Genomic DNA, 20,208 nt, shown 5'->3' with positions numbered 1-20,208 from the left:
CCTTAGCTTGCGGGGGAATATTAGACAATTAATATACTTTATTATTATAGGGGTGCAAAGTGTAATTATGTAATCCATATATATTTCTTATGTACTCTATTATTGAGTGATATACAATACGTGATTTTCACCAAGATTATCTTTGACAAAAACACATGGACCATTTATGTATAATTATGAAACATACAGTTTTTTTTTTTTTTTTTTACCAAACGAATGTCTATTCTTGTCCATCCGTTCCAAAGGTTTTCCAAACAAATCCATCACGTTGACTTTACAAGAGTCATCTTATTCAAGTTTCTTTGCAATCATTTTGCATAAAATTTCCCAACAAAGATTTGATTTTTTTGGATCCTTTAATCATACCTTCTATGGCGTCTTCTTCAAAGTCATCCGTTAACAAGAGCTGTGTTTTTGAGTTTCAGGGGTGAAGATACTCGTACGAACTTCGTTGATCATCTTTATCATGCTCTCCAGCAGAAAAGCATTCATACTTACAAGGACGATGAGAGAATCAAAAAAGGTAAAAAGATTAGTGATGATCTCATCGGATCCATTGAAGACTCCAAATTGTACATCATTGTTTTCTCCAAGAACTACGCCTCTTCATCCTGGTGCTTGGATGAACTTGTTAAGATAATGGAATGCCACGGGACAAACGATCATACGGCTTACCCTGTCTTCTATGATGTGGAACCATCGGAAGTTCGCAAACAAAGTGGGGCAGTGGCAGAAGCCTTTGCAAAGCATGAAAAGGAAGAGTCAGCCGGGAAAAAATGGAGAGAGACTCTGAAAGAAGCAGCGGATCTGGCTGGATGGGAGTTGAAGAAGACTGCTGATGGGTAATTCTTCAATCATTCACTGCAATAATATTGTATTTTGAATCTTTTTGATCTACTGTATCTTAGCTAGATTGTCAAATTTTAACTCAAGTTTTTCACATGGGGTTGTATGTTCTAGATCTGAAAGTGACCGGTCATATGGAATTTTGAGTAAGCTAACTGAATCTTCTTTAAAATACAGGCACGAAGCTAAATTTATCCAGAGAATAGTTGAAGAGATTTCACTAGAGTTGCGTTCCATCAGTTTCAACATTGATGAAAAGTTAATAGGAATGGAGACCCGGATCAAAAATCTTGTACCATCTATAGGAATTGGTTGTGATGATGTCCGCATGATCGGGATCAAGGGGATGGGAGGTGCTGGAAAGACAACTTTAGCAAGAGCTCTCTTTGATCAACTATCCTTTCGGTTTGAAGGTAAAAGCTTCGTGGAGAATGTAAGGGAAGTTTCAAATGCTTCTTTGTCTGGTTTGAAGTCATTGCAAGGAAATATTCCTAGATGTTGCATGCATCATGAAAGGTTGGCAGAAAGATGATGCTATCAAAGCGCTCAAAAGCTGTGGATTTCATGCTAGAAATGGTTTAAGAGTTCTTCAACAAAAATCTCTTATAACTATTAATTATGATTACCTAGGCATGCATGACCATATTGTAGAAATGGGTAGGAATATTGTTCGGCGTTGGCTCCCCAATAAGCCTCATAAACATAGCCGATTGTGGAAAATCGATGAAATTAAAGATATACTGGCTAATGATTTGGTAAGGATAAAGTTTACTTGTATGTTGGGAAAAATCAACACATTTATAGTTATTATGACACAAGTTTCATGGTGACTTCTTTTTGCTTGCAGGGTACTAAAGCGACAAGATGTATACGATTCCACTCTAAGAAATTCAATCCGCATATTTTTATAAAAGGTCTAAGAAAGATGAAGGAGCTTAGATTTCTTTCGGTTAGTGGAGATTGTTCCAGTGATTACGAGTTTGGTATACTCGGTCCAGACTTCCCAAATGCTTTACGATATCTACATTGGACCAGTTACCCTTTTAGATCTTTACCCACAGCATTTCAAGCAAGTAATCTTAAAATTATGGTTGGTTGATTGCTTTGCATGATTCATTATAATGATATACATACATTGTTTTGTTATTATACCAATATGCATTTTTCTTTCTGCTTATTTTAGGTCCTTAACAAGCTCAAATTCCTTGACCTCTGTTGTTCAATGTTGAGGACTCTTGACCTTGGGTTGGCACCAAATCTTGAAGAGTTGATTCTTGTTGGATGCAGCTATTTGGAAAAGCTTCATTTTCCCAGTAGATGTCTAAATCTAAGACGCTTGCTACTCACGGATTCAAAGTTGAGGACCCTTGACGTTGGGCTGACTCCGAATCTCGAGAAGTTAGATCTTGAAAAATCATATTATTTGGAAGAACTTCACATGGCCAATGAATGTCAAAAGCTCGCCGAACTCAAAATTACTCATTCAAACTTGAAGACACTTGACCTTGGGATGACCCCAAATCTCAAGAAGTTACATCTCAAAGAGTGTCATAAATTAGTAGAACTTCACACTTCCATTGGATGTCTAAAAAAGCTTGTCCACATAGACTTAAGTGGTTGTTTGAGGTTTAGATCTTTTAGGTTTAACATAAAGGATAATACTTCTTGTAGTGTTGATGAATCAGTTGAGGTTGGTCCTTTAGCCGAGTTACGTTTGATGGTGGAGTCCCTAGAAAGTTGCCCGCTTCACCCCAAAAGTAACGTGCCAAAGTTTCGGTTTGACGGTGTCTATAAAGAAGATCGACCCTTGTTAACTAGAAATCTTGAGATGCTTTTTTCTGTAGGTATGTGTGCTTGCACAAATCTTGAGACGTTTTCAAGAAGCCTTTGTGGTTTACGACGTTTAAGAAAGCTTGAACTCAAAGCTAGTTTTGTAGAGGCGATCAAGGACATTGACCAGTTAGAACCTCTGGAGGAGCTAATATTGTTGGCTACAAGGACAAACCATCTTCCAGATAGCATTTGTAAGTTGAAACATCTGAAATTTCTTAAACTTGTTGATTTACGGCTTCTTGAGAGGTTACCTGAGGATCTTGGCCAATTAGAATGTCTAGAGGAGTTTAGTTTGTTGTCTATAGATATTAAACACCTCCCTCATAGCATTTGTAACTTAAAACATCTGAAATCCCTCGAACTTTGATATTGTTTGTTGCTTGAGACGTTACCTGATGATCTTCATCAATTAGAAAGTTTAGAGAAGCTAACTTTGTCATCTGCTAGAATGATTAGACGTCTTCCGGCAAACATTTGTATGTTGAAACATCTGAAGTCCCTCAAACTTATATGGTGTTGCCTCCTCGAGGAGTTACCTAAGAATCTTGACCTATTAGAACATTTAGAGGAGCTAGATTTGTCATATACAAAGATTAAGCAGCTTCCAAGTAGCATCTGTATGCTGAAACATCTGAAATCTCTGGATATTTCTTGTTCATTGCTTGAGAAGTTACCTGAAGATCTTGACCAATTAGAATGTTTAGAGGTGCTTAGCCTATGGACATGTGAATTTTTACAAGATATCCCGAATAGCATCTGTGAGATGAAATGTCTAAAATATTTCTATCTCCAAGATTGTATTCGAGTTGAGAAATTGCCCGAGGAATTTGGACGTTTGGAATGTTTAGAAGTGTTAAATATAGAAGGTACAAGCATAAGTCATCTACCCCAGAGCATTCTTTCGTTGAAAGGTCTGCATATTTTTGGGTCGACAGAGCTTCTTCAGTCATATGGTTTTACAACTGAGATGGAAACCCAAAGATGCGGAACGATGTTTTACGTAGTGGTGTGATGATTATGAGAAGCTCGAAAGACCTGGAAAATCCAGTTCACAAAGAACTATTGTCACAGCTAACAGGTACTTTCTCTGTTTTCTAGTGGTCATGCATCTTACTTTAATTTCAATTTTGACATTGATCTGACAATAAGTAAATCATAAACTAAAAATAAACAAATTATATTTAAAAACAATACAGGTACTATACTCTACACATACCAGAAGAATCCTTGATATAGTTCTAAAAATGGTTTCATTTAGTACCTCATTTATCGTTTGTATTAATATTGGAGCCTTATCCGATTTGAAAAAATTGCCAGACTTGGCAGTGGACATTTCTTTTTCGTGCCTTTTCAGTGTTAAATTATGTGTTTAATCTTTTTTTTTTTTCTGTCCAAAATAATCTTGATTACTTATATATAATAGGAACAATGAAGGAGCACATATATCTTCACTTGGGTCATCTACCACCAGAGGCTCTCAAGAAGAGACTTCCTTGCTTCTCTGGAATTGCTGCCATCTTTGGCTCTTTGCTGGTGTTGATGTTACAAAGAAGCCAATTCCAGTTTTGCCTTACTGTCCATTACAACATGGGTGGGATCCCAACTAATTACCATGAGAGGTATATCCTGATATGCAAAACCGTTAAATTGTTAGAGATAAATGCAAGAAATAGCTATATACTTTAATCTATGTGTGTGTAATATCATCCTACTTTCATTTCCTTCTATTTTAACATTGTACTTCCAATCTTTTTCTTATTAAGGCATTGTACACTGAAAATTTTACACAATTATAGCATTGTACTTTTTTTCTTTTGCTTATTAGAATATTATACTTAAAAAAATTATACCCAATTATAGAAGTGAAATATTATTTGTATATTGATGATATTACTATAAATGGTTAGATTTCAAAGTACAATTAACAGGAATACATGATAGTAAGATACTTTAATAAATATATAAATGAACGTATGTTGCTATTTCATGCATATAACCATATTCTTTATATAGGTAGATGCAACCAATGAGGACTTTTTTAATTTTTATTCACCATTCCCTTTTTCTGATAGGTACCGAGCAGTATGATCGCGGATGCTCTAAGGAGTACACTGGGCATACCAGAAGTACGCTGGGCGTACTCCAATCAGACCCAAACCCTATTCATCATTTTGTGTGTGCGTGTGTACGTGTGTTGTGTTGTGTTGAAGGCCAACAGACTCAGGGCATCCCGGATAGACCGAAGGTCAGTAGGGCGTAGTCGAAGGCCCGATGTGGCGTACCAATCATACTGAAGATTCTGTGAGCGTACCAAGTAGATTATAGGCCGGTGGGGTGTTCCACTAAGACTGAAGGCTCTATATGCATGTTGTTTATTGTTATTATTTTGGTTTTGTGTTGTGGTGGTATTTTGGGGGAAACTCACTGAGCTTTGGGCTTACAGTTTTGAGTTATGTTTCAGGTAACTCAGATGATCACGGGAAGGCGAAGGTGTGGTCGAGCACCTCCTCGTGTTTTAATTTATGATTTTGGGAAAACGCTGATATTAAACATGTTTTGAAAACTAAATTGTAAACAATGATTGTTTGTGGGATGGTTTTAAAATTTTAAAATTTTCATGAATTTTTGGATGATACACTCAAGAATCTAGATCTTAGTAGAAATTATTGCCTGGAAGAACTTGCCATGGCTGATGAATGTGAAATGCTCTCCAACCTTAATGTTAGTCATTCAAAGTTGAGAACCTTTAACCTTAGACTGACTCCAAATCTCGAGAGGTTGGAGCTTGACAGATGTTATAATTTGGTAGAACTTGGCCCTCCTATCGGTAATATGAAAAAGCTTGTCCACTTAAACTTTAGTACTTCGGGGCTTGGTTATTTTTTGTTTATGGTAAAAGATTATACTTCTTGTAGTGTTGATGAATCACTTGACTGCTTGAGGTTGGTCCTTTAGTTGTGTTAGATCTGACTGTGAAGTCCCTACAAAGCTGCCTACTTCATCCCAAAAATAGCTTTACAAAGTTTCAGTTTAGTTCTTATTATAGAGAAGATCCACCCTCATTCACCAGAAATCTTGAGATGCTTATTTCTCTAGGTATGTGTGCTTTCATAAACCATGAGACATTTTCAAGAAGTATCTGTGGGTTACCATGTTTGAGAAAGCTTAAAATAGAAGGCAGTATTCTAAAGGTGTCCGAGGACCTATATAAGTTAGAATGTCTCAAGGAGCTAGTTTTATCGTATACAGAGCATTTTGTATATTGAAACATCTGAAATCTCTCAAAATTATTTCATGTTTGAGTCTTCAAAAGTTACCAGAAAATCTTGCCCAGTTAGAATGTTTGGAGAAGCTACATTTTCGGATACAGATATTGAATGTCTTCCGAATAGCATTTGTATGTTGAAACATCTGAAATCTCTTAAAATTATTTTGTGATTGATTTTATAGATTCCCAACTGACTTATGTGCTCTTAATCTTTTAGGCATGTTGATTTTTGTATGCATCGAGTCAATTTGTTGCGACATTATGGTGTTAAACCTATTTTAGTCTTTGATGGAGGTCATTTACCAATGAAGAATGAGCAGAAGATTAAGCGTGCTAGGTACTATTTTTCATTTGACAATTTCTACACTCTATCATATAAATTTGTAGTATTATTCGTTAATAAATTTAATGTGGTTCTTTGTATTTTCATGAGAAAAAAAATTGGAGAGTTTAGAATCCATAATGGATTAAAAGTTAAGGATGAACTCCTAAAGTGTAATTGGTGTTAGTTGTGGAAATCAATGCATCTAGATTAGGTTGCAAGAAACAACATACTTCACATTTTAACCAATATAGGCAATGTACTTAATTTTTTACCCATAATAGCAACCTACTTACATGTTTTTATCACAATGGCAATATGTAGTCCAATATATCAACCTACTTATATTTTGTTACACATAATAACAATTCAGTTACTATTCATTAAAGTACATTGCTATTATCTATCAAAAAACATAGTTACATTGTTGCCATATATAAAAACTTAAGTAAATTTCCTACATTGGTAGAGAGAGTATCTCAATAAGTGTGTTTCTATTTGTGATTTTCCCTAAATAAACCAGCTAATTTCATGTTTATATATTTTTTAATTTTTATTTTGTTGCACAGGTCAAGAAAGGAAAATCTTGCCCGTGCTATTGAGCATGAATCATTTGGAAATACATTAGTAGCTTATGAATGCTATAAAAAAGTTGTGGATATATCACCTACAATTGCGTATGAACTAATTTTGGTAACTAAAGACATTAAAGAACTGATTATTTGAACCACATTTGCAAATGCAATTTCCAAGATTCCTTTAGATCAACAACCCTCCAATGAAAATATGTCAACTCTTGGCTTAATTTTTTCTATTAATTATACTTTTTTGATGCAGTTCTTCTAGGAGTACAACTCATTGCTGTAATCTCCCAACTACATTATTAGACGAAATGATGTGAAGGTTATTTATTGTTTATTTCTATATTAGTATTTGTTATTTATTTATTTATTTATTTTATTCTCTTGAATTGTAAACTGAGAGTCTGCAAAAATGTTTTAGCTGCTAGGAGCAATGTTACTGGATCGTTCAAATACCCCTGTGATGGTTTGATATGTTTACTCATTGGACGACATGAAAATTATCATGAATCTTCGTAGGGTATTATTATGCATTAACTTATGTCATAGGCTAGATAAGGGCAATATGGGAAATTCAATAAATAAAGAGAATCTCATTAGTTCAGGGACAATTTAGGTATTTTATATTATTTAGTTTGTTAGGTCAGATAGTATAAGAGGTAGTGAGAATGGGGAGTGAGGCATCAATCTTTTTGTGAAATCTAGAATTTATTCCTTGCGAAAGTAGCTATCTCGAATCAGCTGACCTATCATTTGTTCTTTTAATCTTTTGGGTTTATTTGAGGTTATCAATCAATATTTGAAGCTGTTGGTTGCTTTTTTTATGTTATTGAATTTGTTCTTATAAGTCCGGTTCATAACATATTTATTTATTACATCCTATATTATATATATATATATATATATATATATATATATATATATATATATATATATATATATATATATATATATATATATATATATATATATATATTATAATGATTGACCATTTTTCTTCCACCGTAGGATTCTAACAATATCATATAGCTAGAAGCCTTCCATTTGTTCATGGTAATACACATATATAACAAATATTCAACTTTTTAATTCCTATACAAAAATTTGTTTTTAAAAATCTGTTTTTTTGGAATAGGCGTTCCCTACTAACCAGAAAAAAGCCACCACAAATTGTGAATGTGCTGTTTGCAAACAGAAGCAAACTCATATGTTTTTTTAGTGATTTTACTTTTGAAAAAGGTAAAAAGTAATTTATTATTAATTTTATTATTCCTGTTTATATTATTTTTTAACAAAATGAATGCTTAAAACAAAATTCATTATTTATACTCTGTTATGTTATAGCCGATGCCCAATTTAAATCAGACATCAAGTGGTGAAGGAAATTGAGTACTCTTGCAACCATTTAGTATTTTGTTTCGTTCCCTCCATGACATAGATACATATACAACTAGTTCCCTCATGGGAATAGTGATGATATTTGAGACATTTTTAGAGCTATAAAACAGGGTTCACCTGGACTTGTAAGTATGTTTTTGCTTTCTTCTCTTATTATTAAAAGTTGCACATTACTTGATCTAGATAAAGTGTTGTATGTATAAATAGTATGTGAAATGGAAAGAGGAATGAAACGAAGTCAAACTTGTAAAAAAGTTAATCTTTTCTTGACTTTCTCAATTCAGTTGTTAGTTCAACATGCTAAATCAAAATTTTATTTTTTCACATAGTATATGATAATTATATTAATACAATTTTTTTTTTTTTTTATAATAGCGGTTAATATTAAGTTATTATTTACTAAACAAATAAAGAAAATGAAAACAATAGATGTACTAATTGCGCTCGACCATCATTAATATTTAATGGTTTAAGTTTATTATTTAACCAAACTCTTTTCGTATGTCTCGTGATGCTCTTGATGTTTTACATAGTTGTCTTGACATGACACGTGAAATTTTCTATTTCTCTATATGAGAGTAATTAATCATTTTATCCTTACGTTTGGAGAAAGTATTGTATGAAGAAAGATTGTTTTTTTTACTGAATGGGAGTGAATGACCATTTTACCGTTACGTCTAAATAAATTTTTTAATTTTCGATTGAATGACCGTAAGGGGAGTATGAACAAAGAACGTTTCTTAATGATCATTTTACCCCTGCCCTTAACTTAGTATACTAGCCAGTAACTTTAAATCAATTAAAATTTATAACCATGTGGAAATTAATTAATTGTTCATTGCTAACGACTTATAATTAAAAACTACTTTAGCAATAACCTTGCCTTTCATATAATCTGTTGTTGAATAATGACTCAATTCTTATTTGTTGACTCAATCAACTACTTCAGGTGCCAGTTGCATATTTAAAAAAGCGGTTGTGGCTGCTTTAGGAATGAAATATGTCGGCGAGCTTAAAAGTTTCTTTATTTGTGTAAACATGTTTCAACTTTTGGCCTCTTTCATTTTCAAAATCTGGCTGGATTGGAAAAGATTCCCGCAAATGTAATGGAAAAACCAATAAATTCAAAGCAAATCTTAGAAAAGATTACCAACCCATGTGGAGCCTGGGTCTCCCTCTGGTTGAAATTAATTTGGTGTTTTTTATAGCACGTTCATCTTAGTTTCATTCTCTTCTCTTGATCTTTTCTCATGAACACTTAAATTCAATGGTTTTGCAGAAAAGAGATGTTGAGAAGTTGATGAAACACAAACTTGGGTAAATTTCTCTCAATTTGTCTCTTTTATATACAAGCACATGTTGTATATATGAATGGGGTTAAATGCATGGAATAGCAACATGCTTTTGTTTGTTTGTTTATCATAGCATCCTACTTTCATTTTGTAACACTGTGAAATTTTAAAACAATTTTTTTTCATTTTAATTTAATAAGAATACTCCAATCACAATTTTCAAAAACATGTATCAATTGTTTTTACATAACACGAGTACAAATAAAAAACCCCAGAATCTCCAAACATCTCCATCATAAGTGAGTACTGATCATGCCGACGCCTTCCCGCGATTATCACTGGTACCTGAAACACATAACACGCAAACGGTAAGCAATAATGCTTAGTGAGTTCCCCAAAATACCATGTACAGCACATACGCCTTTCCAGGCCATAGCTATATGGGATCTTCCGATCCAGGTGTCTCAAGGGATTTCCATCCCATGACTCTGTTGACCTTCCGGTCCATATCATCATACTCATATCATAACATATAACATATACAACATACATCACATTTACGTCATATACATAAGACCTTCCGGTCACACATAATCACCCCATCGAGGAAGGCATAGTGAGAAGACTCACCTCAATGAAGTCGGATAAACTCTCGTGCTCAACGTCCCGACCTAGCCTCCTCCTATTATTCAAATAACATTCCCGATTAATACTCTCCCATGATCTCATCTCTACAGACTGGGTAGAAGGCCATTCTACCCTTCCCTGAACTCTCCTGTATCAGTCTTGACCAAAACCCTAAACTCTCCTGTATCAGTCTTGACCCGACTCGTCGAGTGCACCAAGGTGACTCGGCGAGTCCACGCAGGTCCTCTGAATCCTTTCAGACTATCTTGGCTCGTCGAGTTCGTTCCATGCTCACACTCAAATGACCTTCTGAGGTCAGATATGTTCCTCTAATCCATAGATCTAATCTTTCCAAGCTCAATAATCACGTAAAGGTTCGAACTTGATGCTCATGTAACGTCCAAATGCCACTACTTGATGATTTAGCCCCAAATACATCATCCTAAGTCCATTCCTTCCATAACTCATAAAGCAAGATGGAATAGGTTCTCTGGACCACTATGGATCCAGATCTGATGTCTAAACATGATAAGGGACCATATTCGCAATAAATCAACCCAATAAAAGGGTATAGAAAACCCTAGATCCATGGATTCTTTAACAAAACAGAAAAAGAATCGATATGCTACCTCAAGGATGATGTCCTTTGCTTGCAATCCACAAATAAGCAACCTCCTTGGCCTCCTCTAAGCTGGAATCAACTTCTTCTTGCAAAACAAACCCACAAAGGTCCAATAATGGCTTCTTCTCTCTCACAAACGCTCAAGCACTATAAGGGTTTCTCTCAAAGGTCTGGTAGCCGCAAATGGTGGCTATAAGGGTCCTTAAATAGGCCCCACAACCTAGAAATTAGGGTTTCATTAAACAATGTGGACTCGCCGAGTCCTCCATTAAATCAGACCAACACATGCGCGATCCCACTCGGCGAGTCTGAGCGCCTACTCGCCGAGTCCCTCTCTAATAAACAATAAAAATACTTAAAATGAGATACATGGGAATCCGGATGTTAGAATTCTCCTCCACTAGAGTCAGACTTCTCCCTCGAAGTCTCGCTCCACAAAAAATTCTGGATACTGGTCCCGCATCTCTAACTCCGGCTCCCAAGTCAGCTCGGACCCCTTCCGATGTTGCCACTGGACCTGAACCAGGGACACCTCTTTGTTCCTCAGAACCTTGATTCTCCTATCTCGGATTGCGATTGGCCTCTCAACATAGTTCAAGCTCACATCCACCTGAATGTCCTCCAATGGAACCACAGTTGACTCATCGGCAATACACTTCCTCAACTGAGACACGTGGAAGGTATCATGAATCTGACTCAGCTCAGCAGGTAGCTCCAAACGATACGCTACTTTGCCCCACCATAGTTGTCACCCTGAATGGACCGATATATCAAGGTCCCAACTTGCCTCTCTTCCTGAATTGAATCACACCTTTCCAAGGTGATACCTTCAGGAGAACGAAATCACCAACCTGAAACTCGAGCTCTGAGCGACGCCTATCAGCGTAACTCTTCTGGCGACTCTGGGCCGTCAGCAACCTCTGCCTGAGCTGCTGAATCTGCTCAGTCGTTTGGAGTACTATCTCTGTACTACCCATCACCCGCTGTCCTACCTCCCCCAACAAATAGGAGTCCGACACCTCCTTCCATACAACAGATCAAAGGGAGGCATACCGATGCTCGAACAGTGGCTGTTGTTATAGGAAAACTCAGCCAAAGGCATATACGTGTCCCAACTTCCTCCGAAGTCTAATACACACACCCGAAGCATGTCCTTAAGTGTCTGGATAGTCCGCTCACTCTGACCGTCGGTCTGAGGGTGATAAGCAGTGCTGAAATGCAACCTCGTACCTAACTCCTCATGAAAATTCTTCCAGAATGTGACAACCCGAAATTTCCATTTTGAACAAATTAACCATATCAAGCCAATAGAAGTTAGAACAGTTTTAGTGAAATTCCAGACTTCGGGTATAAGTTTGGCAGCTTTTCAAGGTTTACACTTAAGGAGATATCAGGAGAGTGGATGCACTAGGGTTTTGTGCAACACTGTTATTCCAATACTCTAGGATAGTAGAGTTCATTCCGGGAATAAAAATATTTTCTGCCAAAAATCTCAGGACTATATATAGAAATCTGAACCAAATAGTTCATTAGTTATAATTCCAATTAGAGAAAAGCCAAATTCTCTCTCATGGATCTTCAGGTTTTTATCCCAAATTGTGAGTACTTCGATCTAGTTATATAATATAGCTTAGATTGTAGTATATAACATCAAAATCATGCCAAAACCCCAAGATTCGGGAGTTTACCGCCCAAGAACACTTGGGGAGTAAACTCCATTTTAAGGGCTAAAGGTGTCCCAAGGTCCCTCAAAGCCATGGAACACGAACTAGAACCCACCATTGCATGTTTAGGGCACCAAATCAATTAAGATTCATGGCTAGAAGTGAGTTCACGTCCAAGAGAGTTCTTGGGCCGTGAACTCCATTTTTAAGTGCCAAAACCCCTTAAAAACCTTCCTTAAGCCAAGAGAGTAATTTATACAAGTACCCTAATGTGTTTTGGACTAGCTAACACACTTAGAACACCAAGAGTAAGGTGTTCACGGCCCAAAAGGTTCTAGGGCCGTGAAATCCCTAAAATGGTGCCAAATGGTGCCATCAACTCTTCTAAAGCCAAGTATAAAAGCCTAGTTTAGTTCCTAGTTAATTTAGGGACTTGAAAACACCATAAACATCCTCCCAAGAGAGATTACAGCCGTAATCTCCAAGGGAATATGGTCCCAGGGCCGTAAACTCCTAAAAGGAGTTATATTATTAGGGCCTTATAGAGCATCAAACATCAAATGGATAGGTATGAGTTTACGGCCGTAAACTCATTTGGTAGTGTTATTAGGGCGGTGAACTTCATGGTGGAGTTTTCCTTAAGCCCTACACACAATAGCTTCCCCTACAAACACTTACATGCAATCCTAGAGGCTAATAACACTTGATAAAGGTGTTTAGCATGTCCTAGGGTGTCTTGACTTGTTTATTAGTTGTTTATAGACTAATTTGTTACATATATGTGAAATTATATGTTAACTAGGATCATAGAGTGTGTTCAAGACTTCACTTGACACCTAGCGGTCCTACCTCTTCAGTTCATCCGTATCACCCACAACAGGTGAGTTCATACCCCTTAATCAATGTTTTAACTATTTTTAAATGTTTTATGGGGGGGGGGGGGGGGGGGAGATACAAGTAGAATCATGATACTTATTATATCAATCACATGTGATTAATAAGCAGCATTCAAATGATTTACTACTCATTAATCAATGTTTTAACCCCTTAATCAATGTTTTAACTATTTTTAAATGTTTTATTGGGGGGGGGGGGGATACAAGTAGAATCATGATACTTATTATATCAATCACATGTGATTAATAAGCAGCATTCAAATCATTTACTACTCATTAGCCGTTTTATCAAACAGTTTCCTTCAAATGATTTTCATAAACACTTTATATGTTTAAAACTCCTTATTACACAGTACATTTTACTCTGTATATTACATTTCAAACTTATTTACAATTGTGTTTCAAACAAATGTTTCTTTATACTAAACCGTTTAATCAAACCCATGCCTTCAAAACCCTTTTATAGATCGACATCAAGTTGATATTTTCTTAGAAAATATTTATGTTCAAAGGTTTTTACAAAACTTATTTTATGCTTTTATATTATAAATTGCATGCCTCTATATGTATGGTTATATAAGAAATGTTTAAAAGACTTAGGAAGGCTATCCACCCTATTTCCTTTTCGCGCTTGAGATGTGGTCTGGTGGGATATCGGGTACCGTCCGAAGGTCGTTTAAATATTAGTTATATATCATGTGTACATATATAGTCATAAAAGGTCTTTCCAGTTCATCCAATGCCCTTGGATAGCAAGGGTATACATCCATGTTCATACGTACCAGTTATATTACTAGTAAGCTACCATATGGGTAGTTTAGGAAGATATTAGAACTATTACTAGAACTATTACTAGAACGCGATATCACACAATGAGTCAGTTCATTCATGAGTCAATAGTTGCTAGATAGAGAGAACAAACATTACAGCTAGAACATTACAGTACATTACTATACAATTACATAATTACGTTTGCATAGAGATTTTATAAGCATGCCTATATTTGTATAGTTATATAAGTAATGTTTAAAAGACTTAGGAAGGCTATCCACCCTATTTTCTTTTCGCGCTTGAGATGTGGTCTGGTGGGATATCGGGTACTGTCCGAAGGTCGTTTTAACATTAGTTATATATCATGTATACATATATGGACATAATAGTTCCTTTCAGGCAGTTCAGTGCCTTTGGGTAGCAAAGGCATACGTTCATATACTTTTACATGATTACGCTTACATAAGTACATATACATGAATACATTAACAAAAATTGTGATCCACTGTATCGGAGCATGCCTTAAATGTCATGGCCCGAGTTGTAGCCAGAGTCTCTTGTAGGGAGAGCGTGAGTTTGCGTATAGATCTATACTGGATTGACTATCCTACACCTTGCTGCTAGCTACAGCCGAACCTGCAGGTCTGCGGGTGCCAAACGTCATTCTGTTTTTATGACCATTCGTATGTCGTTGTTACCAGTCAATAGTATGGTGCAATTTATCACATGATACCTTAATATAAATCCGGTTTAAGGTAGTTAGTACAGCAGTAGTTCCTATAATACAACACTACAGTACTACATTAATTTCCCCTTTTCATATATTTAGTGATCATTTCACTTAAACATTTAATGTAAAAACTATATTTTGATAATGATAGTTACACTTGGGAAAATTACACACTTTTACAAGAAACGAACATTTAGAACAGTTAAGTCTTGGTAGAAGACTACATTGAGAACAGTTAAATCTTGGTAGAAGACACCTTTATATAAAGTAGGAATCATCGGGATTTCTAGGGTTTTTCAAATGTTTACAGTTGTTTTACAAACATTTTTATACTTACAGTTCATCTACATTTTTCCATACTTACAGTTCATTTACAAACAATTTCTTACATACAAATTAAGACACTAAAATACTTATGATCTCATCAGCTTCAAAGCTGATACTCGCTTTCAAAATTACTTGTATCCTCAGGTCATCTATAAACAGGTACCGATGCAAGGATTAGGGAAGATGGAGCTTGTTCAAGACTCATCTTTCATTTTGATTTATGCTTTAGTGTTTATCAAAATTTGATAGAACACACTTGTATAATAATTATATTATTAATGCAATGGATGATGTTGTTGCTTGTTTACTACTTTACATTGTTGTGATACTGTACATGACGTCCTCCGCCCCAGAACGTTTCCGCCGTTCTTGGTTTTGGGGTGTGACAGATTGGTATCAGAGCATTGTTTATAGTGAATTAAGTATATCAACCCATAAAAGATATACTAACTATAAATACATAAGGGATTAAAAATACTCTGACCAAGAGTTATACCTTAAATAATAAAATATTTAATAAAGTATACGTGCCTGCATTCATACTAAAATCAGTGTCACTAGGACAATACAAAAGAAGTACGATTGTTGGGCAACACAAGTGGGCTTAGAGACATATGGTCAAAACTGGGAAGATATAGCCTGATCACCTATATTATCCGAGGGTTGACTAGCATGTGTGTAAGTTTAATTGTGTGGTTGTAACAATGCTAAAATCTTACCAACCTTACCACAATGAGAACAATAGACCATAACATTAAACTTAAAATACTATAGGAGTATTTGGTGTTACTATAAGTACGTTATACTTGAGAACGAACACGGGATCTTCATTACTAAGTTGATAGTTGCTAAGTGGATACACTAAGGATATATGTAATTAGGATGTTATAGACTGAGAATCTATGAAAATTTTACTTTACCCCTATTCTGTGTGAATGTGGAGTTAAGATCACTTATTCGAAGGCCTATCCTATTTCGATTTCATATAACCGGTATGCATTTCACAAATAGCGATGTAACTAATGAAGATTTTCGAAATAATTATCCAGATAGTTCGTCTAATAATTATTTTCTTACCCCAATTCTCGCGTAGATAACATGGATGGACTCCATCCCCACGGCAACCTGTACCTCCCAAATGAGGTCATTGCTGGTTGGTTTGGAGAAGAACCAGAGATTGATCATCCTATCCCTTTGAATGATCACCATGATGAAGACCTTTCGGACAGTGCTAATTCCGAACCAGAGGTTGAGAACCTACCCTAAGTAGCTCCCTTTCCAATTCCTAACCCTCGTCCGGCTTTTCACGGCCCGACGCCTGAGTGGGTGGAATGTTTGGAAACATGGAGCCAAGAACAAGATCAGCCCATGCCATTTGATGGTGACCGAAGCTTTTATGACCTGAGAAATGGGGGCTCAACAGACAGAACCTTGCCAATCTTGGTCCGCAGAGTGACCCGAAATGAGATTCAAGGCAGGACAGCCCTACATCAGATTACCAAAGTTGTAGTAGATGCGAGAATGCATGCCCTCCATACCATTCGTCTAGCAGATGATCGCGAGAGATCTAAGAGAAGCCATGAAACCCTGCTTCAAGCACTAGCTGAATCACGAGCCGGAATCATAGAGCTCCGAGTATGCCAAAGGGTGTACGAAAGACACCTACTTGACGTGGAACGTCAACTGGCTGAACTGAGAGTTCACCTGAGGGATGACCGTCGTCAGTAGTAGATTCTTTACCTCACTTCCCTTGTTATAAAATTAATCGTTTTCTGTCTTTGCCCGATGTGGCATTTTCTATGAAACTATCTTGTACTGTAAGTACTTTTGGTTAGGTCTATATGTTGTCAAGGACTATCTTCTCTGAATATGATGTAAGACCTTTACAAGGTCATTTCCCCGAATCTTTACGTCATGAATATCAAAGATTTTGACAGTTGGCTAACTTCTGTGTCATTTCCTTTATTCAAGTACTCTCATCATACTTTCATTGGAGTCTATCTGAAACCTGATTTAGTCAAGTCATTGGACTATAGTAATTTAGCTCCGGAGACATTTCCAAGTCTCTTTCAGTGGTTGGATCTTGTTATTCACCAACCCACGATACCTCGGCTTGAACGACAAACGTCTTGAGACCATTCTACAAACTCACTTCCATTCTGTACTAGGACTGCATCATAGGGATGTAGGTCAACCTTTCGAGAGCATACTCTTACTCTTTTCTTGAGCAATCGAAGTACATCTAGGGTCAACCAAAATCGCTCACAAAATCCTTATCATTCGTGCTAACAGAATCATGTTGTCATCAAGAAACAATCAGCTTCATACGTACATCTCTTTCTTCTAGATCTCTTTTCCAGCGAAGCCGTTATATCAGAACACCGAAGTACTCATGCATGGAGTACCTCATAGTTCTTTTCTTTTCCGAAGAAACCCCCGAAGTACCACTCGTGCAGTACGTCATGTTCAATCCAAGGATTCATACGATTGATCTATCACTGAGGAATGTATGCATAAGAGTGATATATAATCAAGGTTCTACAGGTTTAGAATTGATGATTCCACTATAACTTATTTTTCCCGGATGGGATGTGAGCTTAAAGAAGAATCAGTTATTCGACTACATTTTCAATCTTAATTATATAAGACTCGTATACAAGAGACTGTGATTGTGAAACCATGTGTGAATTCTAATATGAACTTTAGGACGGAGAACTGCCTAAGTATACGAGTAATCGCATTGTCATGTGAACCAACTTAGAACCCAGTATGACTCCCGTAAACGGATCGCCCTATAGCTTAAACACCTACGGAGATACAAGAACAACCCAGACAACTTAACGAACTACATAGAAATAGAATTAGAATACTAGGCTTCTCACCCTGGAGAACCCCAGTCATATTCTTCTAGAGATCGACAGATTGCATCGTATGTACCTCAGATATCGAGGACTCCGTCAAGATTTTCATTAAAAATCATTTTCTCTGCCTCGCATAGATGAAATGGTTGAGCAAACGCAAGGAAAGAATTACTTTCAGAAATGGATCCGAGATCTGAATATCACCAGTTCGAGTGTTAGGGAAGGATGTCCGGAAGACTATCTTCCGAACTCGATATGGACACTTCGAGTCCGTAGAGATACCCTTCAGATAGGATCAATACGCTCATAGTTTTCATGAACTAAATGAGTAGGGTACGTCTTTCTTACTTGGATCAGTTCGTCATTTCTCCATGTAATGACTTACTTATCTACCCTCGAAGTAAGAAGAAACCCATGGAAACATTTCCTTTCGAGGAACTTTTCATGAAGTTCTCTAGGCACGAGTTTTGAAATTGAAGAGTTAAATTCCTATGACACACTGTTAGTGATGTGGGAAATTTTGAGTACTTTTGCAGTTTGTCAAAACCGTTGAGAATTTGTCGACACCAGAGACGCCGACGGAAATTCGCCAAATTCTAGGTCTGACAGACCTACTGTCATAGTTCATCCAGAAACCCTCGCACACCCTAGACCTACTTCGCGAACTCAGTAACGTACATTCTACTCTTCGCGTCTCAATCGTGAAACCATACCTTTCCGTTAGGACTCTTGTAAGTCCACTCGTCAAGATCCTCGCCTTCGTATTAGAACCGTAGTGACCCTCGACCGAGAGGTCAAGCGGACGAAGCAACGCCATCGCCTGTTTGTGAAGGTTTGTTGGGATTCCAACCGGGAACCCGATTTCACTTAGGTGTGCTAGAACCAATCAATTAGGAAGTTTCCTCCTAACGACTCGATCATTCGTACCTACTTCCTCGCCTAAATTCTAATTTTGGGACGAAATTCCCTTCAACAGGGGGATGATGTGACAACCCGAAATTTCCATTCTGAACAAACCATATCAAGCCAATAGAAGTTAGAACAGTTTTAGTGAAATTCCAGACTTTGGGTATAAGTTTGGCAGTTTTTCAAGGTTTACACTTAAGGAGATATCAGGAGAGTGGATGCACTAGGGTTTTGTGCAACATTGTTATTCTAATACTCTAGGATAGTAGAGTTCATTCCGGGAATAAAAATATTTTCTGCCAAAAATCTCAGGACTATATATAGAAATCTGAACCAAATAGTTCTTTAGTTACAATTACAATTAGAGAAAAGTCGAATTCTCTCTCACGGATCTTCGGGTTTTTATCCCAAATTGTGAGTACTTCGATCTAGTTATATAATATAACTTAGATTGTAGTTTATAACATCAAAATCATGCCAAAACCCCAAGATTCGGGAGTTTACCGCCTAAGAACACTTGGGGGAGTAAACTCCATTTTAAGGGCTAAAGGTGTCCCAAAGTCCCTCAAAGCCATGGAACTCGAACTAGAACCCACCATTGCATGTTTAGGACACCAAATCAATTAAGATTCATGGCTAGAAGTGAGTTCACGTACAAGAGAGTTCTTGGGCCGTGAACTCCATTTTTTAGGTGCCAAACTCCTTAAAAACCTTCCTTAAGCCAAGAGAGTAATTTAGACAAGTACCCTAATGTGTTTTGGACTAGCTAACACACTTAGAACACCAAGAGTAAGGTGTTCACGGCCCAAAAGGTTCTAGGGCCGTGAACTCCATAAAATGGTGCCAAATGGTGCCATCAACTCTTCTAAAGCCAAGTACAAAAGCCTAGTTTAGTTCCTAGTTAATTTAGGGACTTGAAAACACCATAAACATCCTCCCAAGAGAGATTACGGCTGTAATATCCAAGGGAATATGGTCCCAGGGCCATAAACTCCTAAAAGGAGTTATATTATGCCCTAAACTCTTCCATAGACCAAGCCATTAAGTAGAAATGCTTATTAGGGCCTTATAGAGCATCAAACATCAAATGGACACATATGTATGAGTTTACGGCCGTAAACTCATGAGTTTCCGACCGTAAACTCATTTGGTAGTGTTATTAGGGCGGTGAACTTCATGGTGGAGTTTTCCATGAGCCCTACACACAATAGCTTCCCCTACAAACACTTACATGCAATCCTAGAGGCTAATAACACTTGATAAA

At 36.7% G+C, this 20,208-nt stretch overlaps 2 protein-coding genes across 4 annotated transcripts; both read left to right on the top strand.

Moving 5' to 3' along the window:
- Positions 1-210: 210 nt before the first annotated feature.
- Positions 211-5,314, top strand: LOC111901871 (disease resistance protein RPV1). 3 transcript variants are annotated; one of them, XR_008231952.1, is made up of 7 exons: positions 211-842; positions 1,024-1,601; positions 1,694-1,936; positions 2,030-3,757; positions 4,103-4,298; positions 4,752-5,008; positions 5,141-5,314. XR_008231952.1 is itself a non-coding variant. In XM_052770625.1 (4 exons), the coding sequence occupies exons 2-4, from the start codon at positions 1,356-1,358 to the stop codon at positions 3,044-3,046; spliced, it is 1,506 nt and encodes a 501-aa protein (XP_052626585.1). In that variant the 5' UTR covers positions 211-842; positions 1,024-1,355; the 3' UTR covers positions 3,047-3,761. The 3 variants fall into 3 exon arrangements, 1 of the variants encoding a protein (XP_052626585.1); XR_008231951.1 differs by having other exon boundaries at positions 4,752-5,314; XM_052770625.1 differs by lacking the exons at positions 4,103-4,298; positions 4,752-5,008; positions 5,141-5,314 and having other exon boundaries at positions 2,030-3,761.
- Positions 3,128-8,069, top strand: LOC111901872 (uncharacterized). Its single transcript, XM_042901752.1, has 5 exons — positions 3,128-3,545; positions 4,103-4,298; positions 6,165-6,284; positions 6,839-6,962; positions 7,986-8,069. Exons 1-5 carry the CDS (start codon positions 3,128-3,130, stop codon positions 8,067-8,069), a joined length of 942 nt encoding a protein of 313 aa, XP_042757686.1.
- Positions 8,070-20,208: the final 12,139 nt, after the last annotated feature.

This window comes from Lactuca sativa, chromosome 4, assembly GCF_002870075.4.
Source record: "Lactuca sativa cultivar Salinas chromosome 4, Lsat_Salinas_v11, whole genome shotgun sequence".
Classification (NCBI taxonomy): Eukaryota; Viridiplantae; Streptophyta; class Magnoliopsida; order Asterales; family Asteraceae; genus Lactuca; species Lactuca sativa.
This window is presented reverse-complemented; position numbering and strand designations above follow the sequence as displayed.